Source organism: Haliotis rubra, unplaced genomic scaffold (assembly GCF_003918875.1).
Source record: "Haliotis rubra isolate DU_JTF1 unplaced genomic scaffold, ASM391887v1 Scf276, whole genome shotgun sequence".
NCBI classification, from domain to species: domain Eukaryota; kingdom Metazoa; phylum Mollusca; class Gastropoda; order Lepetellida; family Haliotidae; genus Haliotis; species Haliotis rubra.
The window spans coordinates 379,118-403,116 of record NW_025766847.1 but is presented as its reverse complement, the minus strand read 5'-3'; the positions used below and the strand labels follow the sequence as shown (position 1 = coordinate 403,116).

General features: G+C 40.3%; 1 protein-coding gene across 1 annotated transcript in view; it reads right to left on the bottom strand.

The window, feature by feature from the left end:
* Nucleotides 1–23,999, bottom strand: part of LOC124280905 (unconventional myosin-XV-like) — a 145,460-nt gene that overhangs the window by 92,729 nt on the left and 28,732 nt on the right. Inside the window, 1 exon segment of the mRNA XM_046716891.1 lies at nt 12,256–12,349. Within this exon segment, the coding sequence (XP_046572847.1) occupies nt 12,256–12,317 (62 nt within the window). The 5' untranslated portion in view covers nt 12,318–12,349.

The following is a 23,999-nucleotide window of genomic DNA, read 5'->3' as shown; positions in this document are numbered from 1 at the left end:
GCATGTAGGAATTAACACCACTTTGACCTCGCTGCTCGGTCAGCATGTAGGAATTAACACCACTTTGCATGCACAGGCAAGCATGTAGGATTTAACACCACTTTGCACAGGCAGTGAGAATGTAGGGAATTAACACCACTTTGCACAGGCAAAAAATACGCTTATTTTGTCATGTAGGAATTAACACCAATACTTTGCACAGGACCTCCGCCGCCGGGTCAGATACCATAGGATTTAACACCACTTTGCACAGGCAAGCATGTAGGATTCAACACCACTTTGCACAGGCAAGCATGTAGGATTTAACACCACTTTGCACAGGCAAGCATGTAGGATTTAACACCACTTTGCACAGGCAAGCATGTAGGATTTAACACCACTTTGCACAGGCAAGAATGTAGGATTTAACACCACTTTGCACAGGCAAGCATGTAGGATTTAACACCACTTTGCACAGGCAAGCATGTAGGATTTAATACCACTTTGCACAAGCAAGCATGTAGGATTTAACACCACTTTGCACAGGCAAGCATGTAGGATTTAACACCACTTTGCACAGGCAAGCACGTAGGATTTAACACCACTTTGCACAGGCAAGCATGTAGGATTTAACACCACTTTGCACAGGAAGCATGTAGGATTTAACACCACTTTGCACAGGCAAGCACATAGGATTTAACACCACTTTGCACAGGCAAGCAAGTAGGATTTAACACCACTTTGCACAAGCAAGCATGTAGGATTTAACACCACTTTGCACAGTATTCCAGTTCTATCACAGCACGTCCGCTTGATGTGGAAGGAATGCTCGCAGTGATACTGGTCTAAGATTTTTTCCTCATTAGTGAAACCCTCAAGCAAGGCGTGATACAGGGATTTGAACGATAGGTTACTGGTTTCTTGCATACCTAAGGGATACAACTCTGCTAAGTGATGTGCAGCATTTCATACAACTTGGCCACCCATGTTCCTTAAACACTGATAGAGGTGACATAACCTGTCTCATACACCTGTAAGAATTCATACTGACATGTGTTGCATTTCATGGAAATAAATCACAAAGGCTCATATGAAATGAGAATTACATGGTATGCCATATAATTCTATATCACATGAATCACATCATCACTACTACACAGAGAAAACTAAATGATATCTGAGTAATTATTTGTCATAGTCATACTTAATGTTCATGTTTGGGGCTCTTCTTTCTTGAAAAAAGGGGCATTATACATTCATGCCTTATTGTTAATGTAAATTTTCAATCATGTTTGGAAGTCATGTATGGACTTTAGGGTGATTGTCCATTAATTGATATACTATAAAACATATGTAAATACAAATACATTCTGATGAACACATACGTGCATTTTACTTTGAAGGTCATAAGATATTTCTTTTTATATGAACTTTGCTAACTCCTTCATTGAAGGTAGAGAAACATGCCTAACATTGTGTATATATCCCAGTTACAGTTGTCTGCCAGCGTTATAGTGGAGAATGTACTGGTGTGTCAGTTCGACGAGAATACACAACATGTAGCTCCAGCCAATCAGTGTCCCCGACTTCCATGTACATACAGTACATAGACCGTCACACTTTACTTGTATCTACAGGCCTGGAATGAATACAGGAGAATATCAACTGAAGGAAGATTTCAAAGACAGACATATACCCATTGAGAACTGTGAAATGAGTCACCTAGTTTAGGAAGTACATAGTTCTGGGTCAAACATATAGATACCTGGTGGACATGTATTAGTGAGTGAGTGAGTGACTTTTGGTTTTACGCCGCTTTTAGCAATATTCCAGCAATATCACGGCGGGGGACACCAGAAATGGGCTTCATACATTGTACCCATGTGGGGAATCGAACCAGGGTCTTCGGCGAATGACGAGCGTAACGGTTTAACCACTAGGCTACCCCACCGCCCCTGACATGTATTAAGATGTATAGGCAGAGGTGTACTCCCTTGGGTTGGGGTGGCCGGGGGTTGTGGAGCAGTTTTACTTAAAATTACTCTTCTAACACTGACAAAATGGATACTATAGTTTCAATCATTCTACACACCTTCAATACATTGGTTTTCAGGATTTTATCATATAATAATGGCTTCCACAGAAAATGTAACTTGGGTGAGATGTGATATCCATGACATCACAATCAAACGACATCATTTTTCTCCCTGCTGCTGAAGCAGTTCTGATGTACTATCTACACAGTTATTTCTACCCATTACAACATAAACCTTGGAACAATGATCACCCCCTGATGTTTGTACTTTCATTAACTCATCTTAATATACTTGATCTTGGAAGACACAATATTGTCTATTTAACAGACATACAACATGTGCGTCACGCAACAATTTCTACTTGATACATTACCAAGTTCATCTTTATGTTGAAGAGCATTACTCATTGTGTAGACCGGTTTAACAGACAGTAAAATATCCACCATAAGCCATTTAGCTAGTGCTTACTTTCACCTGAGTACATTGTGAATGTAGGAGTATTTAATGAAGGAAATCTGTAGGCTCATTTCATTGTCATGGAGGCTTGTTGGATAGAAAGTATAAAAACTATTCATATTCAAACATTACAATTTAAATTTAAAAGAAGGTATAAAAAGTGTTAAGTTCAAATTTTAACAGGATCAAACAATATGTGTAATGTTGTTTGACAAGTTTAATGTGATATCAAACAGTGTTCCTCTCGACGTAATGTTAGTATTAAAAATGGAGATGACAGCTGTGGCAGACTGTTCTCAGAGGAGGTAGACAGGTGATATGCACATATAGACAAACAGGAACCAGGAAATACGCTTGTTATACACCACCACTCATGTGGTATATATCAACAACATTCGTCATCAGCCCAAAGAACAAGTTTAACTACTTCTTTTAACTCGCCCCTTTTGTTTTCTTCCCTAACTTTAAAACCGTCATATTGATCCTCAGGGTGTGATGTGTTGCAGGGGACTCGCAGGGGACTGTATCGTAACACAGCTAATTGTGTCATGTGATTACCTCTTACGCCAGCAACATTGACTGCTGCATGACGTTATGTGTGACCTACTGTGACCCAGTCCATGTTAAAATACTCTCTCACATAAAGCCAGGATGGGTGGGGTACTTTGCCTACAGAGACTCAAATAGAAGGTGTGGTTGTTCATGAGCGTTTCTCAGAAACACCCTGAGATCCCAGCCAGGGTATATTCATGATGACAACATGCATGAGAATATTTGTGTAGTATAACATGGCATGGGAAATCAATGGAACATTGTGGGGGGTATACAAGTTATAAAAACCAAACAAAGACAAATACCAAGCTTCACTGCTATTACTTGCATACCTTTGCTTTATAATATACATACCACAAGTTGGAGATTAGATTTCTCGAGAATAATATCCTGCCCCATCATTATGGGGAATTAAAATCTTTTGGGGGGATTTACTACCTCATTCCTGATGAGATTCATCATCTTCTGCTTATTGGTGAATTTCCTCCCTGAGACATACAGCTGTAATCACAGCAATTGGGAAAATAAGATTTCAAATCTTAAACTTTGGGTAAGCTGACAACTTGGGTTGAAATATTTGTTTATTTGTTTGTTAGTTTGTTGTCTAATACCATTCTCAGCAACATTCTATGACGGCAGTCTGAAAATAATTGAGTATGGGCCAGCCAATCAAGTGATTGACACAATGAGCATCAATGTATGCAGTGGGGTATTGATGACCAGCAACGTGCCAGACCACCTAGTGCTGTGAGTCCATGAGGAAACTCTGTGGATGCTCCTTATGTATGAACAAAATCAAGACTCTCTCAAACTGTGTGTCTGACCCAGTCTGAGGGACCAGAGTTTGAAGGGTAACAGTCATGTCATGTCAACATATTTTCATGAATTACTCATATACACTCAATGTACCTTATACCTTTGAACATTACAAATAGTTTGGACATACAAACATCTTACAATGAATTATATATCACTATCAGTATAAGGTATTTATATTACCAAGTCTTGAATAATCTTTAAATCATACCAGACCTCAAAGTATTGTTTGTTTCTCTGTAAATAGAATACCTGCCATAGTTCTTAGCCAAAAGTCACGCAGAACCAGAAGGAACACAAAAATACTTCTAGTCCCATGCTCCAAGAAGGCTCTGATATAATGTACTCTGTCAAAGTGTGAATATAAGAGGCAACAGTATCAGCAAGAACTACAGCTAAGCTGCAAATAAATCAAAAGATAAAGAGAAGCGATAAAGCTGATTGACAGATGTAGTGTAAAAAAGTACAAGAGCTCAGTACAGGATGACCTCTGATTTTGACTCAAATAGGCTCACCAACATGCAGGACAGTGAGTGAGTGAGTGAGTGTGAGTGAGTGAGTGAGTGAGTGAGTGAGTTTAGTTTTACACCACACTCAGCAATATACCAGCTATATGGCGGTGGTCTGTAAATAATCGAGTTTGGACCAGACAATCCAGTGATCAACAGCATGAGCATCGATCTGCACAATTGGGAAACGATGACATGTGTCAACCAAGCCAGCGAGCCTGACTACCCGATCCCGATAGTCGCCTCTTACGACAAGCATTGGTTACTGAAGATTTATTCTAACCTGGACCTTCACCTTCGGAAGGACAGGTGGAGCATGGCTGACCTAGCTGTGATATAGTAGGAATATTTTCTTCACATCAGAATTGAATCCAACTCACTCGACGTCCGAGTACAGTGTTTTTTCTGTCAGGCAAGCAAATTTGTATATCACACTGTACCAGTGTCCAGTTGACTTTCCAATGTTATTTATGTTGTTTATTTTAAAAAATCAACAAGAAAATGGACGGTATAGTGGAAAAATTATCAGGGCAAGTGATTTTACATGTGCCACTGTTCCGGAGTACACTAGCAATTTTAAAGTTATTTCCACCCCTGCCCATTTCACGTGTTCTCACTTGAGGATAGCCCTAAGTGATGATATGATTCTCAGCTATAATAAAAAAAACTACTGTGAGCCCTCACTCTTATGCCCATCACATTGCCTGCACTGGTGGCAAAACTGTAAGCCCAGACTTATATTCCACCCACAACATGGAATATTCCACACACAACATGCTGGGATTGTTATGAAGAAAAACGACCTGTCACTACAGTGGACATAAAGCACCCTAGTGGTGGATCAGTAGCAACTTATGCAACCCCTCAGAGTGCTCCTTGGGTCAAATGTATTTACATTCACAGCCATAATGAATACCAGCAGTACATGGCAACGTAAGATAACTTTAAGGTTCTGTGGAAATTAATGAACCTAAAATGAACCTGAAAATATGAGCATCCAAATAATTCATTCCCCATATTATATTTCTTATAAATGGCAAGTAATTGATTTCTAGACCATACACAAATCTTGGAGGCCCACCATAGCACAGACCATAAATAAATGTTTGTGTTTGGTTTATAGACTAAACACAAACCATAGTAGGTCACATGATTAAGGCATTTGGCTGATGGCAAGGAAGATGCCTTGGCCAGCCACAATGCCAAACAATGGTTTCTTGTAGTGAGATGGAGGACAGACACATGCAGGTTGGTGAGCACCTGAGAAGGTGATGGGTGTCTGTGGGGCTTCTGATACCTATCATAACAATCAATGCCGCTTGTAACATTGTTTTAGATATTCTTGGACAGTGAACAAGGATAGTGATGTTTTATATTTAAATACTTGTGAGGAAAGCCTGCAGTCTTGAGAACTGAACAATTAATCAAGTCTTTGAATGACATTTAGAACTGATACACATAAATGTGGGAATTTTGTGGATGTCAACTTCTATGATATGGGGAACACAATGTTCCAAAATATATTCTCACTCCTTCATCACATTTTTATACAATTTTTAATGAAACAGGGCAGAAGATATGGTCAGGATTTGAACCCCAAACCTTGAGGCTAAGGGACACAACTCTGCACGGCAAGCAGCTTCACCTTCAACCTGGCCCTTGCCACCTGTACCTAAAGGTAACGATGAACATGGGAGTGAGTAGTTATTATAGTGCTTCGATCAAGGTCAGGATGACCTCTTCCAAAACATGACAAGCTGACTTTATATTTTTAGGTGAAACTAAATGTGAGAATTGATCTCGATTGAGTTCATAAGGTACAGATACACTAGACATGAACACTGAGGTCATTCTGCCAGTGGGGTCTTAATCTACGTCTTTCACGGGATGTTCATGGGTTAATCCATATACCCTGCTGACTGTAAGTAAACAGATACAGATGGCTGGTCAGTCATGACATGTAAGTGGACACCTGTCTGTCTGCCATGTTGTTTGTTGACAACCTGAGAGCAGACGTCGGCTACATCTACCATCACTGGAAGTTACAAGTAAATTGTCACATTGTTCCCTGATCAAATGATATTTTTGTTAAAAGGAAACAAGTTATAAAAGCATTCTCATAAGAAGTGACCATAATGTGATCACTTTCCTGACCCTCTGGGTCAACAATACCTCTGAAATGAGATCGGGCACCACACAATGGCTCCTTTTTTAGACAGTCCTGGCACAAAGCCAAGGGCATTACACTACCTGGGTTGATACCATGTGCTGGTGCAGTTGTAGATCACTGATGTACCGTATAACCTCAGATACATGTCCTACCAATTACTCCTGAGCAAAAGGGGAATTTTTAAAATTTTGCAGAATGATAAATCATATTATACTTCCAACTGAACATTAGAATCAAAGACTTATTTCATATTAAAACATATCATGATGAATCATTAAGAACTGAAAACAGTGAGAGCTCCAGGATAGGAACTCTAGGCTAGTTCATCCAGTGTATTTCCATAGGAGTCATTTGCCCGAGAGCAGGATCCTTATGCCTACTTTAAATGGGGTACACAGGGACAGGCTCCACCACCTCACATGAGTGAAATACCCTCAACATGGCAGTAAGTTCCACAGCTGGGAGGGACAGCACCTCACATGGGTGAAATACCCTCAACATGGCAGTAAGTTCCACAGCTGGGAGGGACAGCACCTCACATGGGTGAAATACCCTCAACATGGCAGTAAGTTCCACAGCTGGGAGGGACAGCACCTCACATGGGTGAAATACCCTCAACATGGCAGTAAGTTCCACAGCTGGGAGGGACAGCACCTCACATGGGTGAAATACCCTCAACATGGCAGTAAGTTCCACAGCTGGGAGGGACAGCACCTCACATGGGTGAAATACCCTCAACATGGCAGTAAGTTCCACAGCTGGGAGGGAGGGACAGCAACCTCACATGGGTGAAATACATGGGTGAAATACCCTCAACATGGCAGTAAGTTCCACAACTGGGAGGGCACAGCAACTCACATGGGTGAAATACCACCTCAACATGGCAGTAAGTTCCACAGCTGGGAGGGACAGCACCTCACATGGGTGAAATACCCTCAACATGGCAGTAAGTTCCACAGCTGGGAGGGACAGCACCTCACATGGGTGAAATACCCTCAACATGGCAGTAAGTTCCACAGCTGGGAGGGACAGCACCTCACATGGGTGAAATACCCTCAACATGGCAGTAAGTTCCACAGCTGGGAGGGACAGCACCCACTCACATGAGTGTCAACATGGCAGTAAGTTCCACAGCTGGGAGGGACAGCACCTACATGGGTGAAATACCCTCAACATGGCAGTAAGTTCCACAGCTGGGAGGGACAGCACCTCACATGGGTGAAATACCCCTCAACATGGCAGTAAGTTCCACAGCACAGCTCACATGGGTGAAATACCCTCAACATGGCAGTAAGTTCCACAGCTGGGAGGGACAGCACCTCACATGGGTGAAATACCCAACATGGCAGTAAGTTCCACAGCTGGGAGGGACAGCACCTCACATGGGTGAAATACCCTCAACATGGCAGTAAGTTCCACAGCAGCACCTCACATGGGTGAAATACCCTCAACATGGCAGTAAGTTCCACAGCTGGGAGGGACAGCACCTCACATGGGTGAAATACCCTCAACATGGCAGTAAGTTCCACAGCTGGGAGGACAGCACCTCACATGGGTGAAATACCCTCAACATGGCAGTAAGTTCCACAGCTGGGAGGGACAGCACCTCACATGGGTGAAATACCCTCACATGGGTGAAATACCCTCAACATGGCAGTAAGTTCCACAGCTGGGAGGGACAGCACCTCACATGGGTGAAATACCCTCAACATGGCAGTAAGTTCCACAGCTGGGAGGGACAGCACCTCACATGGGTGAAATGAAATATCCCCTGGGAGGGACAACATGGGTGAGAAGTCCTGTCATTCCCAGCTGGGAGGACTACACTGAAATTAGACAGTGGAAAATAGACATAAAACAAGCCAGGGACATCTAACCTACAAAGTGCTGGGTACCATGGGGGCACAAAGTGCTGGGTACCATGGGGGCACAAAGTGCTGGGTACCACGGGGGCACAAAGTGCTGGGTACCATGGGGGCACAAAGTGCTGGGTACCATGGGGGCACAAAGTGCTGGGTACCACGGGGGCACAAAGTGCTGGGTACCACGGGGGCACAAAGTGCTGGGTACCATGGGGCACAAAGTGCTGGGTACCATGGGGGCACAAAGTGCTGGGTACCATGGGGGCACAAAGTGCTGGGTACCACGGGGGCACATTCTTTTGTGCTGAAGACTGGCCACTCAATTTCATTATCTACAACTTATTTGTTCAGAATATCTAATCTAATCAATTCCAAATATATAAGAACATACACCTAAAGTGATGTTAAAAAAGAATATTTGGGGTTAGAAGACTGTGTCTACATAATCTTCAGCAGCATGTGATCGACCAACTATATTACAAATCAGTTAAGGCAGGTGTTTTGTCAACAGAAAGACATTATAGAGGTGAGATGAGCCATCATCACTTCATGCTTCAGGACATGAATAGAAAAGACTGCACCCATGCAATGAATATTAAGACATTTCATTCAACACCCTCCAGTCTTCTTTTCACAGAAAATGGCTCTACAACAGGTATAACCTACATATCTTTGTGATTATCATCTATAGCCTACCTGTAACTACAGTATATAAAAGCTGTGGATGGAGGTATGATATAACTCAATGTTATACTCTGCAGATCTATGTTAGATAACAGTTATAACCTACATATCTTTGTGATTATCATCTATAGCCTACCTGTAACTACAGTATATAAAAGCTGTGGATGGAGGTATGATATAACTCAATGTTATACTCTGCAGATCTATGTTAGATAACAGGTATAACCTACATATCTTTGTGATTATCATCTATAGCCTACATGTAACTACAGTATATAAAAGCTGTGGATGGAGGCATGATATAACTCAATGTTATACTCTGCAGATCTATGTTAGATAACAGGTATAACCTACATATCTTTGTGATTATCATCTATAGCCTACCTGTAACTACAGTATATAAAAGCTGTGGATGGAGGTATGATATAACTCAATGTTATACTCTGCAGATCTATGTCATATAACAGTTATAACCTACATATCTTTGTGATTATCATCTATAGCCTACATGTAACTACAGTATATAAAAGCTGTGGATGGAGGCATGATATAACTCAATGTTATACTCTGCAGATCTATGTTAGATAACAGGTATAACCTACATATCTTTGTGATTATCATCTATAGCCTACCTGTAACTACAGTATATAAAAGCTGTGGATGGAGGTATGACAACTCGATGTTATAACTCAATGTTATACTCTGCAGATCTATGTTAGATAACAGGTATAACCTACATATCTTTGTGATTATCATCTATAGCCTACCTGTAACTACAGTATATAAAAGCTGTGGATGGAGGTATGATATAACTCAATGTTATACTCTGCAGATCTATGTTAGATAACAGGTATAACCTACATATCTTTGTGATTATCATCTATAGCCTACCTGTAACTACAGTATATAAAAGCTGTGGATGGAGGTATGATATAACTCAATGTTATACTCTGCAGATCTATGTTAGATAACAGGTATAACCTACATATCTTTGTGATTATCATCTATAGCCTACCTGTAACTACAGTATATAAAAGCTGTGGATGGAGGTATGATATAACTCAATGTTATACTCTGCAGATCTATGTTAGATAACAGGTATAACCTACATATCTTTGTGATTATCATCTATAGCCTACCTGTAACTACAGTATATAAAAAGCTGTGGATGGAGGTATGATATAACTCGATGTTATACTCTCTGCAGATCTATGTCATATAACAGTTATAACCTACATATCTTTGTGATTATCATCTATAGCCTACCTGTAACTACAGTATATAAAAGCTGTGGATGGAGGTATGATATAACTCAATGTTATACTCTGCAGATCTATGTCATATAACAGTTATAACCTACATATCTTTGTGATTATCATCTATAGCCTACATGTAACTACAGTATATAAAAGCTGTGGATGGAGGTATGATATAACTCAATGTTATACTCTGCAGATCTATGTTAGATAACAGGTATAACCTACATATCTTTGTGATTATCATCTATAGCCTACCTGTAACTACAGTATATAAAAGCTGTAGATGGAGGTATGATATAGCTCAATGTTATACTCTCTGCAGATCTATGTCATATAACAGTTATAACCTACATATCTTTGTGATTATCATCTATAGCCTACATGTAACTACAGTATATAAAAGCTGTAGATGGAGGCATGATATAACTCAATGTTATACTCTGCAGATCTATGTTAGATAACAGGTATAACCTACATATCTTTGTGATTATCATCTATAGCCTACCTGTAACTACAGTATATAAAAGCTGTAGATGGAGGCATGATATAACTCAATGTTATACTCTCTGCAGATCTATGTCATATAACAGTTATAACCTACATATCTTTGTGATTATCATCTATAGCCTACATGTAACTACAGTATATAAAAGCTGTAGATGGAGGCATGATATAGCTCAATGTTATACTCTCTGCAGATAACAGTCATATAACAGTTATAACCTACATAGACCCATGTTACTGCGATAAAGGGCTCTCCATGTATAACCAATCTATGTTATAGAATGGGGGCTGTGTCCCCCTTGACACTGGTGATTCCACAATGTGCCATGCAAGTCATCAGGACAGACTATTCTCCCCCCAACCACCACCCCACCCACACACACACGGCAGACCCCGACACACACTGACATTCATACATTTACACAACTACACCATTCATTTCTCCAGCTGACTGAACATTCCCCTTGACTGGCCAACTGTCCAACATTAAAGGGTCTGGCTGAAGGACGGGACATAATGCATGTTTGACACGCTTGAAGAGGGGACTACAAACAAATATTAAGTTGAGACCAAAGGTTCTTTTGATGTCTTTATAAGAAGATCTAGTTAATCCTGCCATTTCCCCACAACCGACACTACACCCTCAAGCAGGTAAGAGGCCAGTGACGTTAGCCTGTGGTGCAAGATTATCTCCCATTTTGCTTTCAAATCTGAAGTTGTTTGGTTCCATGACTTAACCAGAAAAACCAGTTGAGATAAGGGAGCTAGATAGTTTTAAAGAGGGTTTAAATATATGGTGTTCTAGTTATCAATGAGGATGTGCCTCTTCCAGACTTGAATAACTTAGTCTTTTGATTATTTCTCATTTCATCAGCAGCACATACTGTTAGAACTTGCCCAGCAACAAACATCCAAATGTCATGTTTGGAAACTTTAGAGCTCCGTCACTGTTAATGTTTAACCTGTGACCTGCATCCAGGAGAACAGATTGAAATCCATGGTCAATTAACAAAACCATTCTGGTGAAGAAAGATGTACACCAGAGCTAACCAGTTAGAACATTTGTTGGCAGACTGTAGAGATCATACATGTCTATCTGGGAGGTCACCGGTATTACAGTTAGAGCCCTTGGTGTCTGCCAACTTAATCCTCAGTGGCTCACATGAATTCCTGTGTGATAGCTGCCTACAAGCAGCATGTGATCAGGGTAGGTCTGCAGTGTTCTTGGATCAGTATTTGGGACAGACAGCTTTAACATCTGCTGTTGGTACATCTCAGTGGTGACATGTCTAGTATAATGTCAACATATCAGGCTTCATATAAGGCATCTTGTTTCCTGACCTATGTTCCAGTCTGCCACGAGTGCTACAAACTTTGATGTATTGATGTATTGTTGTATTGACATATGGATGTATTCGAAAAGTTTACCTGAGTTTGATCATGTCCTCCACCCCATCCTCAGCCTCACTTGCCCGCACCGCAAGGGCCATCTTGGTCTGCTTTGCCTGGGCTCCCTTGTCACCTGCAACAGAGGTCAAACGTTATACAGTCTGTAGCAACTGGTTAAGAGAGAAGTAATACAAACTGTACAATCTGATTTCTAAAACACATGTTTGTTCAGTTTTATGTATCTAGTATGGTTATGGTACTTCAGCTTAGTGGCTTATCTTGACACTGACATCCAACTTGTGCACCTAGGTCCTGCTTCAACAACTTAAAACAACATAGCGTGGATGTTTCTGAGGTCTTAATGCCACATTTAACAGTATTTCACCATCATGTCACACAACAAAGCTTTATGAATAACCTTCAAACCTACATTGGAAGAGGAACCAATATCTTGATGAGCCACACTAACACTTTAACCATCTGGCTACACCAAGTTTCCTGATAGATGGAAATAATGTTCAGATAGGCAACCTTTACATTAAAAATTATTATTTTTCATACATTATGAAATGTGCATTAATATCTTTGATCTCACTGAGTTACCTGCCAATTGCGTCAACTAAGCTGTTTTCCCATGCCACTGGATATAACCAATATCTCATGGGGAAGCACCAACATCAACACCCAATACATCATTCATATGTGCTGGTTTTGTCTGTTATTATCTCATTGTATATGTACTGGCTACGGCTTGCTGCAGACATTGGCTCACAAGGACTTGGCTCCGTGTACGTATGACAATCACATTCTACCATTATTGTGGCTGACAAGGATTTGGCTCTGTGTATGTATGACAATCACATTATACCATTATTGTACACTTATACTGTTCAACAAGCGAGGCAGGGGCTATTGTGGGATACATTTTATACCTATTGTTGCACTCATCAAGGAGGCTGTAGTGTGGGAGACAGTGTGTAGACTAAAGCCTTGGGATGAGACTTTCTGGGACAACTTGCCACAGTCCTCTTAATAAATCAATTCTATGTTCTCCTGTAACTAACATGGACTCCGGTTGAGTCCTGTAGTGTAATGTCACAGTCAGAAAATGATGGTAGCATTGAAATAACACAGATAATCAAGACCAGAAAATCCAGTGATTGTCATCGTGAGTATTGATCTCTGTATTGGGGATACAATGAGATGTATCAGCCATGTTAGCAAGTCTGACCACCCAATCCCATCAGTTGCCTCTATCACAAGCATGGGTTGTGTGGATACTTCACTGCATCTTGCATTTTGGTCTTTACCATCATTTACAGACTTCATAAACTCATTTCATGCCACCTGTTTATCTGATTATAGAGATTATTCTGTACCATCAATATATATATATTGGTAATACATCCAGAATGGCCAGTGAGTTTCTGGCTCAGAATCACCTCCTACATCAATCGCAGGACAGCATCATAACTTTAAAAACTGTGTATGAATCCTAGCTGTGCCACAAAACAACATTCACTCACCTATTCCTTAAATACATAGGAAACAACTAATATTTGATGCCATAGAATTCCAACATAACAGATTCAGCACCTGCACCAGATGACATCGTAAATTCTAAAAGATATTACTGAAAAGTCATTTCACCAAAACACTTACTCACTCCGACTCCTTACAGATCAAAATATTTGTCTTCACTTTCCTGGAATACACATTGTTTTCTTATGACCTGAACATATGCTACCTCCTTTATACCTGTAACCATTTCACACTAAGCAATCAATACAAAAAACAACCTCACCATTAGAAGCATTGATCACTGATTAATATCACTGGTGGCCATAGAGTGTGTAACACCTAGTTATTCACAGAAATACTGACCCACACAGCTTGACAATATGGTGTTAATGTACTTAAATGTAACTTTCATTAAACACTCTCCTACAGGGTTTCAAGTGGCCAGATTGATTACCAGGAAGACGTCATAGCTATACGGGTGGCACCTATGTATAGAACTGTGAATGTGTGACATCGTGAGCTGAAGTGGAGTACACACAAAGTGCTATGACTCTGGATATGTCACTCAATTCAATGCCTAATGTTTTTAGCTATTGGTGGTAGTGTTTTCTAAAACTGATCACATAAAGATAAAGTGATTTTTCTTTCAGCTTTGGATTCCATGTTAAGAAATTTTGCGCAATATTCTATTTTCAGTTTGATACTATAAATGTGTCCACACTCCAGTGACACTGTTGTACATAACAGCTGTCAATATCAACATGCTTAGTGCATATAAAACATCAATCCCGGAAATATTGATTAAGACATTTTAGAAATTTACCAAGATATTGGTTAACAGTGTAAGCAGGGGTGAGCATAGTTTATGTTGCCCGCTAGAAGCCAGTAGATGTTGACCAGCTGTTGGAGGTTTGCCAGACAGGACGGTTGACTCCACCTCTGGTGGCAGGCAGCTGGCAACCCAGTAAGTCAGTGGCACCGGGATCACACACGTGCCAATCACCACCCAGGAATACCGGAATCTGATTGGCTGCATTACAATCTCTACACTCACAGTCAAGATTACCAGTGATTAAAACTTTATTGATAGCGACAATCTCTCTTTTTTTCGCTGATTAAGGAAGTCCTTAAACTAAAATTGTCAATAGGTATACCGGGAACAAGTTGTTCACAATTCTCTAGAGAGCAATACTGGGGTATGGTTAAAGACAAGGGTAGAGGACAATCAAGGGAGCAGTTGCTATAGCCACACAACTACACCTGACATTGGAACAATGGCACCTTGTCAATACTGGATGTGGTGCGTGTGTAATTTCCAGTGTATTCAGTCCGTGGCACCAACAGTCACATATTACACATGAGAACCAGCAACATTCCTCATGGGGTGCGTTGAAAAGAGCATAATTACGCTTGACTGTGATACTTGGAAACAATGTCAAAAGTAGCAAAATAAATATTTTATAAAGACAGACATTCGTTCATTTTTAAATCATCATGACAGAGTCCTGTTGGATGCTGTTAACAATGTCACAAGGTTAATTAACCTCTCTACACAACACAATAGATATGGGTGAGGCATACATGAGAAGTATTTAACCACTAAAACTGACACTATAACTAGCTATTGTACATTAGTCCATATTCACTGAAAAGGTCATGAACAATGGAGGTCTATGTACATTGTAGAACAATGGTGTCATGTTAGCTACCTACCAGTGTGATAGGGGGAGAGACATAACACATTTCTGTTGCTCTGTACAACCCTACCACACAAACACCGACACTACATCTACTGCGGCACCTCAACATCATCTACAGTAACACCCGTTACATCTACTGTGGCACCTCAACATCATCTACACCGTGTACCTCAACATCATCTACAGTAACACCAACGTTACATCTACTGTGGCACCTCAACATCATCTACAGTAACACCGACATTACATCTACTGTGGCACCTCAACATCATCTACAGTAACACCGACGTTACGTCTACTGTGGCACCTCAACATCATCTACAGTAACACCAACGTTACATCTACTGTGACACATCATCTGCAGTAGACAGGGACTAAGGACTGGGTGGTCACTGACTTGATGGATGATGTGCCATCAGTCCCTGACTACAAGGGTGACTGCTGATGCAATCAACTGCAGATCACTGTGAATATTTCAGACATCACAAAACAACATTCACTCACTCCCGTCCAGAATGCTATCCACCCAGCTATAGTCCGTTTGGCTCAAGAGCGGACCGATGATTTGCAATCTAACTAGAAAACTAATAAACATAAAATATTCAATGAAACACTGATCATAATCAAAACATCAGACCAACTCTGAGAGGTGTTTGCAGAGTTTATGTCCTAAAAATAAAAAAGTTGTTTAACAAACTATCATTAAAATATCAACACAGTTCACTATTTGTTACGAGGGAGGAGTGCAGAGAAAGGGACAGCCGGGTGTGCGAGAAAGGAAGGAGACGGCACAGCACAGGTTAATGAATCAATAACTTTGTCGGCACTTGTGCACGTGCTTCTTTAACACCTGGCTGTCCCTTTCTCTGCACTCCTCACTCGTAACAAATAGTGAACTGTGTCAATATTTTAATGATAGTTTGTTAAACAACTTTTTAAATTTTAGGACATAAATTCTGCAAACAAATCACAGAGTTGGTCTGATGTTTTGATTATGATCAGCGTTTCATTGAGTATTATATGTTTATTAGTTTTTGAGTTAGATTGCAATTCATCGGTCCGCTTTTGAGCCAAACGCACTATAGGCATCTGGGATCTTGGATGTTACATAATTTATGAACACACTCTACTCCAAAGTTCATGTGTTCTATGTACATGTATTTCAAAGAAAGATACATTGAACTTTGATGAAACATATATGATAGGAGGCTTGTAACACTGTTAGTACTGAGAAATAGGAAACAGTTTGTTTTCATGGTAAACAAGATAAACGTTTAACCAGTTTTTATCAATACAGAACCAGTGTCATAAATTATCTGTTGTAATCTCTTGACAGCCACGTGTTATGATGTTTATACTTCAATCAAGCTATATGAAGTATACAATGTTCCACAGTGTTCCACGGGCTGTCAGGTGAGTCATATATACAGGCAATCTGTCTCAATAATATACAGCTGCACCAGCTGGCTTCTGTAGTCCAAACACAGCATTTTCAATTACCATGAATATTTGTATAAAGCACTTGCTACATGGCACCAGCATAATGTTCCATAATGAAATAACTCAATAATATATTGTAGACTCATATGTCATTTCTAGTTCATAACCCACTGACTTTCTAATCAGTTTGTATTGAATTTGAACTTAAATGTCTCATTGAAAATCATTTCTTCAGTTTTGGAAGCATTACAACTGCCAAGGTTATGAATGAACTACTTCATGAAATTTTCTGGAAATTTATTGACCAATACCAAGTCTCTTACTTAGTACAAAATAATGAATAAAAGTGGCAAAATGATTTCCATAATGAGATGAAATCTCGGCTCAAAATCAGATTCATTGTACGATTCCAACTACAGAAAGAATACCACACCTTAAGTCACCGAACATTTCTTTCATCTTAATTATTTGATAAGAAACCATGAATGTCAAACCAAACTCAGATTAGAATTTCTATCTTCTGTTTCATCTACATGCATACAGGCTTCAGTGTACAGTGACAACTTTCTCCAGTTTATCAGAAAGATGTATCTGATTTGTAAGTTCTAATTGGCTAATCTGATAGCAGGATTGAGCACAAACGTGGCATATTGACTGACAGAGGATCTCCATTACATCCAGCCAGTGTGTCCTTTCACCAATGTGTGGACACAGCAGCCACACTAAAATTATAACTATTTACACAACCTTTGGAACATTTATAAGAAGATAGTATAAAAGATATGAATAAACTAAGTATCCACCTGCATTGGCCAAAACTCACATCAATACAATTCACATGGAAACAAGAAGACAATAAAAAGAAATCAAATTGAAATTTGGATGACAATGCGAGACCAATTTTATGTGAGTAAGTGAGTGCGTGCGTGCGTGCATGTGTGTGTGTGTGCGTGGCGTGCGTGCGTTGTGTGTGGGTGTGTGAGTGAGTCTGCATGAAACAACTGTTCAGCCTTCTAAATGCTTGACACCTAGAGTTGGTTTATGTCTTGTAGCCGTGTTGACACCAACTGAAAATGTACCTTCATTACCTGCTGGTTCTGCATCAGTCGATGATGGTGTACAATCCACAGATTTTTCCTCTAATGATACTTCTTCAACAATGCCACTCTCCAAAACACATGGTGCTGATTGGCTGGTTCTGAGAGATGATGTGTGTGATTGACTGTTATATTCACCACTTCTCTCTTCTTGACTGCTGCCATCAGATAAAGATGGTTCATCCTCCCTGATCATGTCAGAAGATAACTCAGGTTCTTCTGTCTCCACAATGTCCTCCAACTGTTTTTGTTGTGAGTTTTTCCTCCTTAGCGATACTGTGGGTTCGCAACTACCACCCATGATGCTAAGTTGCTGGTCACCATTTTTCACATTACCATCTTCTTGACTAGAGCCACCTTGATTCACATCTTCAGAACTAGGCCCAGGATGTTCCTCTGTTGAACCTTGTCCAACATCCTCTGTCTTCAGGTTTTGGCCAAGTTTCCCTGTATTGCCATGCCTGGTGTTGTCTTCTGGCCTACATTCATTAGTATTACTCACGGGTTCATGAAACCCACCTGTTTCTACGGTGTATTCTCTTGCACTATCAGATACATGGGAAGGCTCAGCATTTTCTGGCTTGACAATGTTTTCTTTATAAGTGTTATCATTTGCTGCCTTGCTGGTGGAGTTCATACTCCCAGGCTTATTTATCTCCTGTATTTCAAACTGCTTTGCTTCATCTGCTTTAGCAAGTGTGAAGCTCTCCAGTGATGTTGAACACCTGATATTTTCTTGAGTCTCTTTGGTCCCCTCTACAATGGTGGCAGGCTTCTGGCCTGATTTCAGTTTGATAATACCCTCTGGTTCAGCCACACTGGCTTCACTCTCAGTGGAGGCAGGCTCAGGCATACCCTCTGGTACAGTGTCTCTGCGTCCATCTTCAGAGAGGCTGGCCTTTTGTGTGACAATATCTTCTGCAGCAGTTTTCCTTGTACCATCTTCAGCAGGAGCATGTTCAGTACCTGACTGTACAATACCCTGTGTTTTAGTCTCTTTTGCTTGTCCATCCATGACAGAATGTTCATTACCAGCCTGTGCCTTGGGTTGTCCTTGCATAGCAGCCTGTTTGGTACCTGCTTTCAGACTGACATGTTCCTTTAACTGTTCACGTCTGATGTTTCCTTTCTCTTGATGTAGCCTACGCCCATGATTAATGGTCTGGACAGAGATGACCTTGGACTTGTTCTCCTTCCTTTCCCCCTTGTTCAGGTTGATGTCCTCCTCCTTCATGTTCTCAGTTGGTTTCAGTCTTATCTCCTTCATGGTCCTGCCCAGGTCTAACCTGGCTACCATTGCCTTCTTGTTCTGCCCACTGAAATGTCTGGAACTGGTCTCATTCACCACAATATTCTCTTCCTCAGGCACGAGACTGCTGGAAAACTGGGTTGAATTATCCATTTCTTTGAATCTAACTTTGACCCCCTGCTCATGGATTTGGTCATGACGGCCTCTGGGTTTTGTTTGGATTACTGGTTTAGAAGTGTGTCTTTTCTTCACCCTTTCACCATTGTTCTTTCTGTACCTCTTCATGACCACTGGATCATCTGACCAGTCTTGTGTGTCTTCCTCCAGTGATCCACTAATGTCACTACCAACCTCCACAGAATAAAATGAATCTTCAGAGTCTATCCTCACTAGAGGGATAACGCCACACTGCTGTGACCGGCGCCCGGTTGAGGTACTAGGCAGGGGCTCCTCATCCTCAAACTTTACTTTCTGTTTGACTTTCCCACTTCGTCTCACTAAGTTAGACTCATCCCTATGACTGTAGGGGCCAGACTGAATGCCCTTCTCAGAGACATGCTTCTTGGTCTTTTTCTTTTTAGATTTCATGGTAGAACTTGCAGCTTGGTTGATGTCATGGGGATTTATGATAGGCAGAACAAACTGCTCTCCAAGGCTGTTAATGGCACCCTGTCCGATCCAAAGGTCAGTCTGTGCTGGATACATGGGTTGTCCACTCAATAGATGTGGAATGGAACTCAGCTGTACATCAGTTGGCACAATTACACTGGGATTGAAAGGAAACTGCAAGCTTGGTGTAAATGGTTGATTCATGGGGACCAACGGTGACAAATTTCCACTAAGTAGTTGAATATTTGCACCTGGTTGCTTGGACATTTCCAGGATGAGATCATGGTGTTGAGTCAGAAGACTATTGGTTCCCAGTCCAGGCAGAGTCATAGCAGGAACTGTATTGAGAGGATTTGGCCACTGTTGCATACCTGGTTGACCTAAAGCCAGTGGATGATCAGTTTGATTTTGAACTCTCATATCTGTAATGTAGTCTTGCCCATTCACATGTATGAGAGGATTCACTGACTGGGACATGTTTGAAGAAAGACTGAGACTTTCTGTTGCATCACTTTGTACAGATATTCCAACTTTATCTGTGTGAGTCTCTGACATTGCATAGCTGTCCTCTGACTGGTCATCACTCTGTACAGATATTCCAACTTTATCTGTGTGAGTCTCTGACATTGCATAGCTGTCCTCTGACTGGTCATCACTAAAGTTGCCTGACTCATTATCACTGAAAGACGATTCGGACTGGATGGATGTTTCTGACTCTTCATCAGCAGTGACAGATGAAGATGAAGACCACTCATAAACTACAGGTGTATGTGTTGTTGCAACATTAGTCTCCCCCTCAAATTCCACACTGCTCTCTGAGGTGAGAACCTTGCGGCGGGAAAGCTTCACCACTCTAGACATTGTCATAAAAATGTATAAAGCACAACTTCAAATCACAATTACTCCATAAGCTGATGATTATTTCCAGTCAGAAATTACCAGGTACATGTCAATATATAAGCAGCACCTACATGAGTTCATCCCAACCGAATCACAATTTCCCTCTAATCTTGAATTCCGCAACACTGTCCATGAATTACAGGCACATTCCTGTTCCAATTCAACATTTCATCTGACTTGATGCCAAAGTAATCTCTCAATGTCAATCTTCTTGATGCAAAATGATCCATAGATTTAGCAAGAACCTTTTAAAATGTCTTGCTCCTAGCAACTCTGAAGTAACTCCATGCAACCTTCACTGCCATGACCTCAACTCTGAAGTAACTCCATGCAACCTTCACTGCCATGACCTGATCTTATCTCAGTGAAATATGCTGCTGTAACTGAGAGCGTTTATAGACACTCACGACCATATTTGGCTCCACCTGATTAAATGCATTGTATCACAACACCCAATCAAGAATCAATATCAAGATCAATAATAATATCAATAACAGACTTCCTTCCAGGTGAAGCAGGGATTTCTCCGTGATTAAGTTAATTAACAACACTTAATATAATGTGATAAACCATACAATAATTTTGCTTTAATCCAGGTGCTTTAACAAAGTTTGAAATAATTGATTGTGTCCAATGAAGACCAAGAAAATCTTTATCTGGTGTAGAACTGGTTTGGCAACTTTGTGCAACATGGTGGACTGGGCGAATCAAAGGCAGGGGCATAATTAGGCATGGGGAAATAACAATTTTATAGCCTGGCATTCATCATCAACATTTAGACATCAACATAAAAGGATAAATGGTATTACATGGGTGATTCATTAGTAGTTGTACATTGAATAGACAGTCAAACTTACACTTCGGATGGAACTTCTAAAAATAAACACTCTAGTTATTCAATGCTAATATATATGTGAGTGAGTGAGTGAGTGTGTGAGTGAGTTAAAATGTATTGTCACATCGGCAATATTTCAGCCATATCGTGATGAATTAGAAATTAGAAATTAAACATTTGTTGACGATGAGTGAGTGAGTGAGTGAGTAGAAACATAGAGCAAGTTATGTGATTAGCTCTAGTTAACATCTGCACAGACTTTCAGTCACAAATGATGTTTCCCTCTGTAAAACATTGACAAAACAGCAAACTTTAATAGAAAAGGAAGAAAGCATCCCACAGTATCAATCCAATCTAATTTTGAGACTGTTGTTATCAGTATGTTAACATTGTTAAGAATAGGTGAAAAACAGAGATTGAAAAATATTGGTAGAAGAGAGGGTATTGTTAGAAATTTGAGAATTTTTACATTTTTGCATAATGTCATTAAAGATGAATTACATTTTATGTTTAAATGTCCTATTTATTATGATTTGAGAGATAAATATTTTCCATACATACAGTTTACAACAAAAGACCCACTTATGTATACACTTAATTCTGAAGATTCATGGACCTTAAAGAAGTGTTCAAAATATGTCAAAAAGGCTATATGTTCACAGTCAGTCAGTCAGTCAGTCAGACTAGGATCAAACCACCGAACTCTCGAGAAACACACCCAGTTCAATAGACCACAGGCGCTGAGTGAGTGAGTGAACCTTTCCCTGAGTATAAGACAAGAGACAGAAATCTTGCTGCATGATGTTCTAATAGCAGTTGGGACAGAATGCAATGCAAAGTTTGACAAATTCTGTTGATACCACATCTAATTTCCAAATAGAACCCGACTCCAGAACAAAGCTGGAGGTCCAGGTTATGGTGGAGAGACAAGGTAATGGAATACTGAGGCTGTTGGGAATCAGCTTCCACACACACCACCTGGTGACACCACCAGGACGAGTGTAAATTGAGATACTATTACAGACCAATATCATCGAATGCTGTCCTTAAGTGTTGCATCAAAGATACGCGGAACTATTTCTTTACAATTATTCCCTACACTATCTCCCACTTTCCACCACCAAGAAAGGCCAACAGTTAAATACAGCAGGAACTCGCTTCTGTTACTAATAACACATGTTCTTTCAAAAACAACTATACCTCCCTACACATCAATAGCAGCATTCATTGATGGTGTTTTCACCTGACACAGGTAAAGCAATCAACCTCATACAATCAATCACCTGCACATTTACCTGCAAGGACGTCATTGACATGCACGAGAATTTGTTTGAAGCGGTAATGTGTAAACATGCGATAAACTTAAGGAAAAAAGACGGTATTGAATCAATGAAATGGCTAGTGATAAGGCAGGCTGCAGCGTGTGATTACCTGAACAGTGAATGGCGGACCTCGGATAATTACTTCAACTACCAATAATTAAATCCCCCTACCCCCTTCCCCCTCCACACATATACACACAAACATTGATGAGGAATATGAACAGGAGACTTGAGCAGGAAGGAGACTTGAGGATCTTGAGTGAGTGAGTGAGTGACTTTAGTATTACGCCGCTTTTAGCAATATTCCAGCAGTATCATGATGGGGATACCAGAAATGGGCTTCACACATTGTACCCATGTGGGGAATCGAACCCAGGCCTTCGGCGTGACGAGCCAACGCTATAACCACTATAAACACACACACACACACACACACACACACACACACACACACAGGATCTTGAGGTATCAGGAGTGAGTGAGTGAGTGAGGTTGTGTAGGGGGGGTGAGTGAGTTGTGTGCGTAGAGGCCAACACTACTTAAACAACCTCTATCTGATAGATTTGAATAGTGCCTAACTTTGAACGTTAACAGCTGTTCATCAGTGCTTGAGTGGAGAAAATATTAGGAAAATTTGTTTCTCCTAGGAATAATTCTAACTGATAGTTTTTTCCCTTCCTTGTACAATACACAACTCTAACAAACAACTTGATGTGAAGTGTTTGCAGTACATCATGCTTGCTCAACACTTTTTCATAGATATGGCTGAAATATTGCCGATGTGGCTTAAAATCTTAACTCACTCACACAAAAACAAGCAATTTTTATTACATTAAAGTTTGATGATTACAACTATTTACAATAATTTTATGTTACGGATATTTTTTCAGGATACAAATCAGTAGTCACATTTTAAAGTTTGCCTAAATTCTCCATTAAGAAGTAGTTTGTTCCCTTAGTAATAAAGACCTTATGCATGTTTGCTATGTAACCAAACCTTACTGTAAGTATAGTATAGTGTCATGGACTTGTGCCTGTCAGGTATCAGCTGTCTGGGACCAGTGTAATAAGCACAGCCAGTGATTTAAGACCAACATTATATGCAAATAT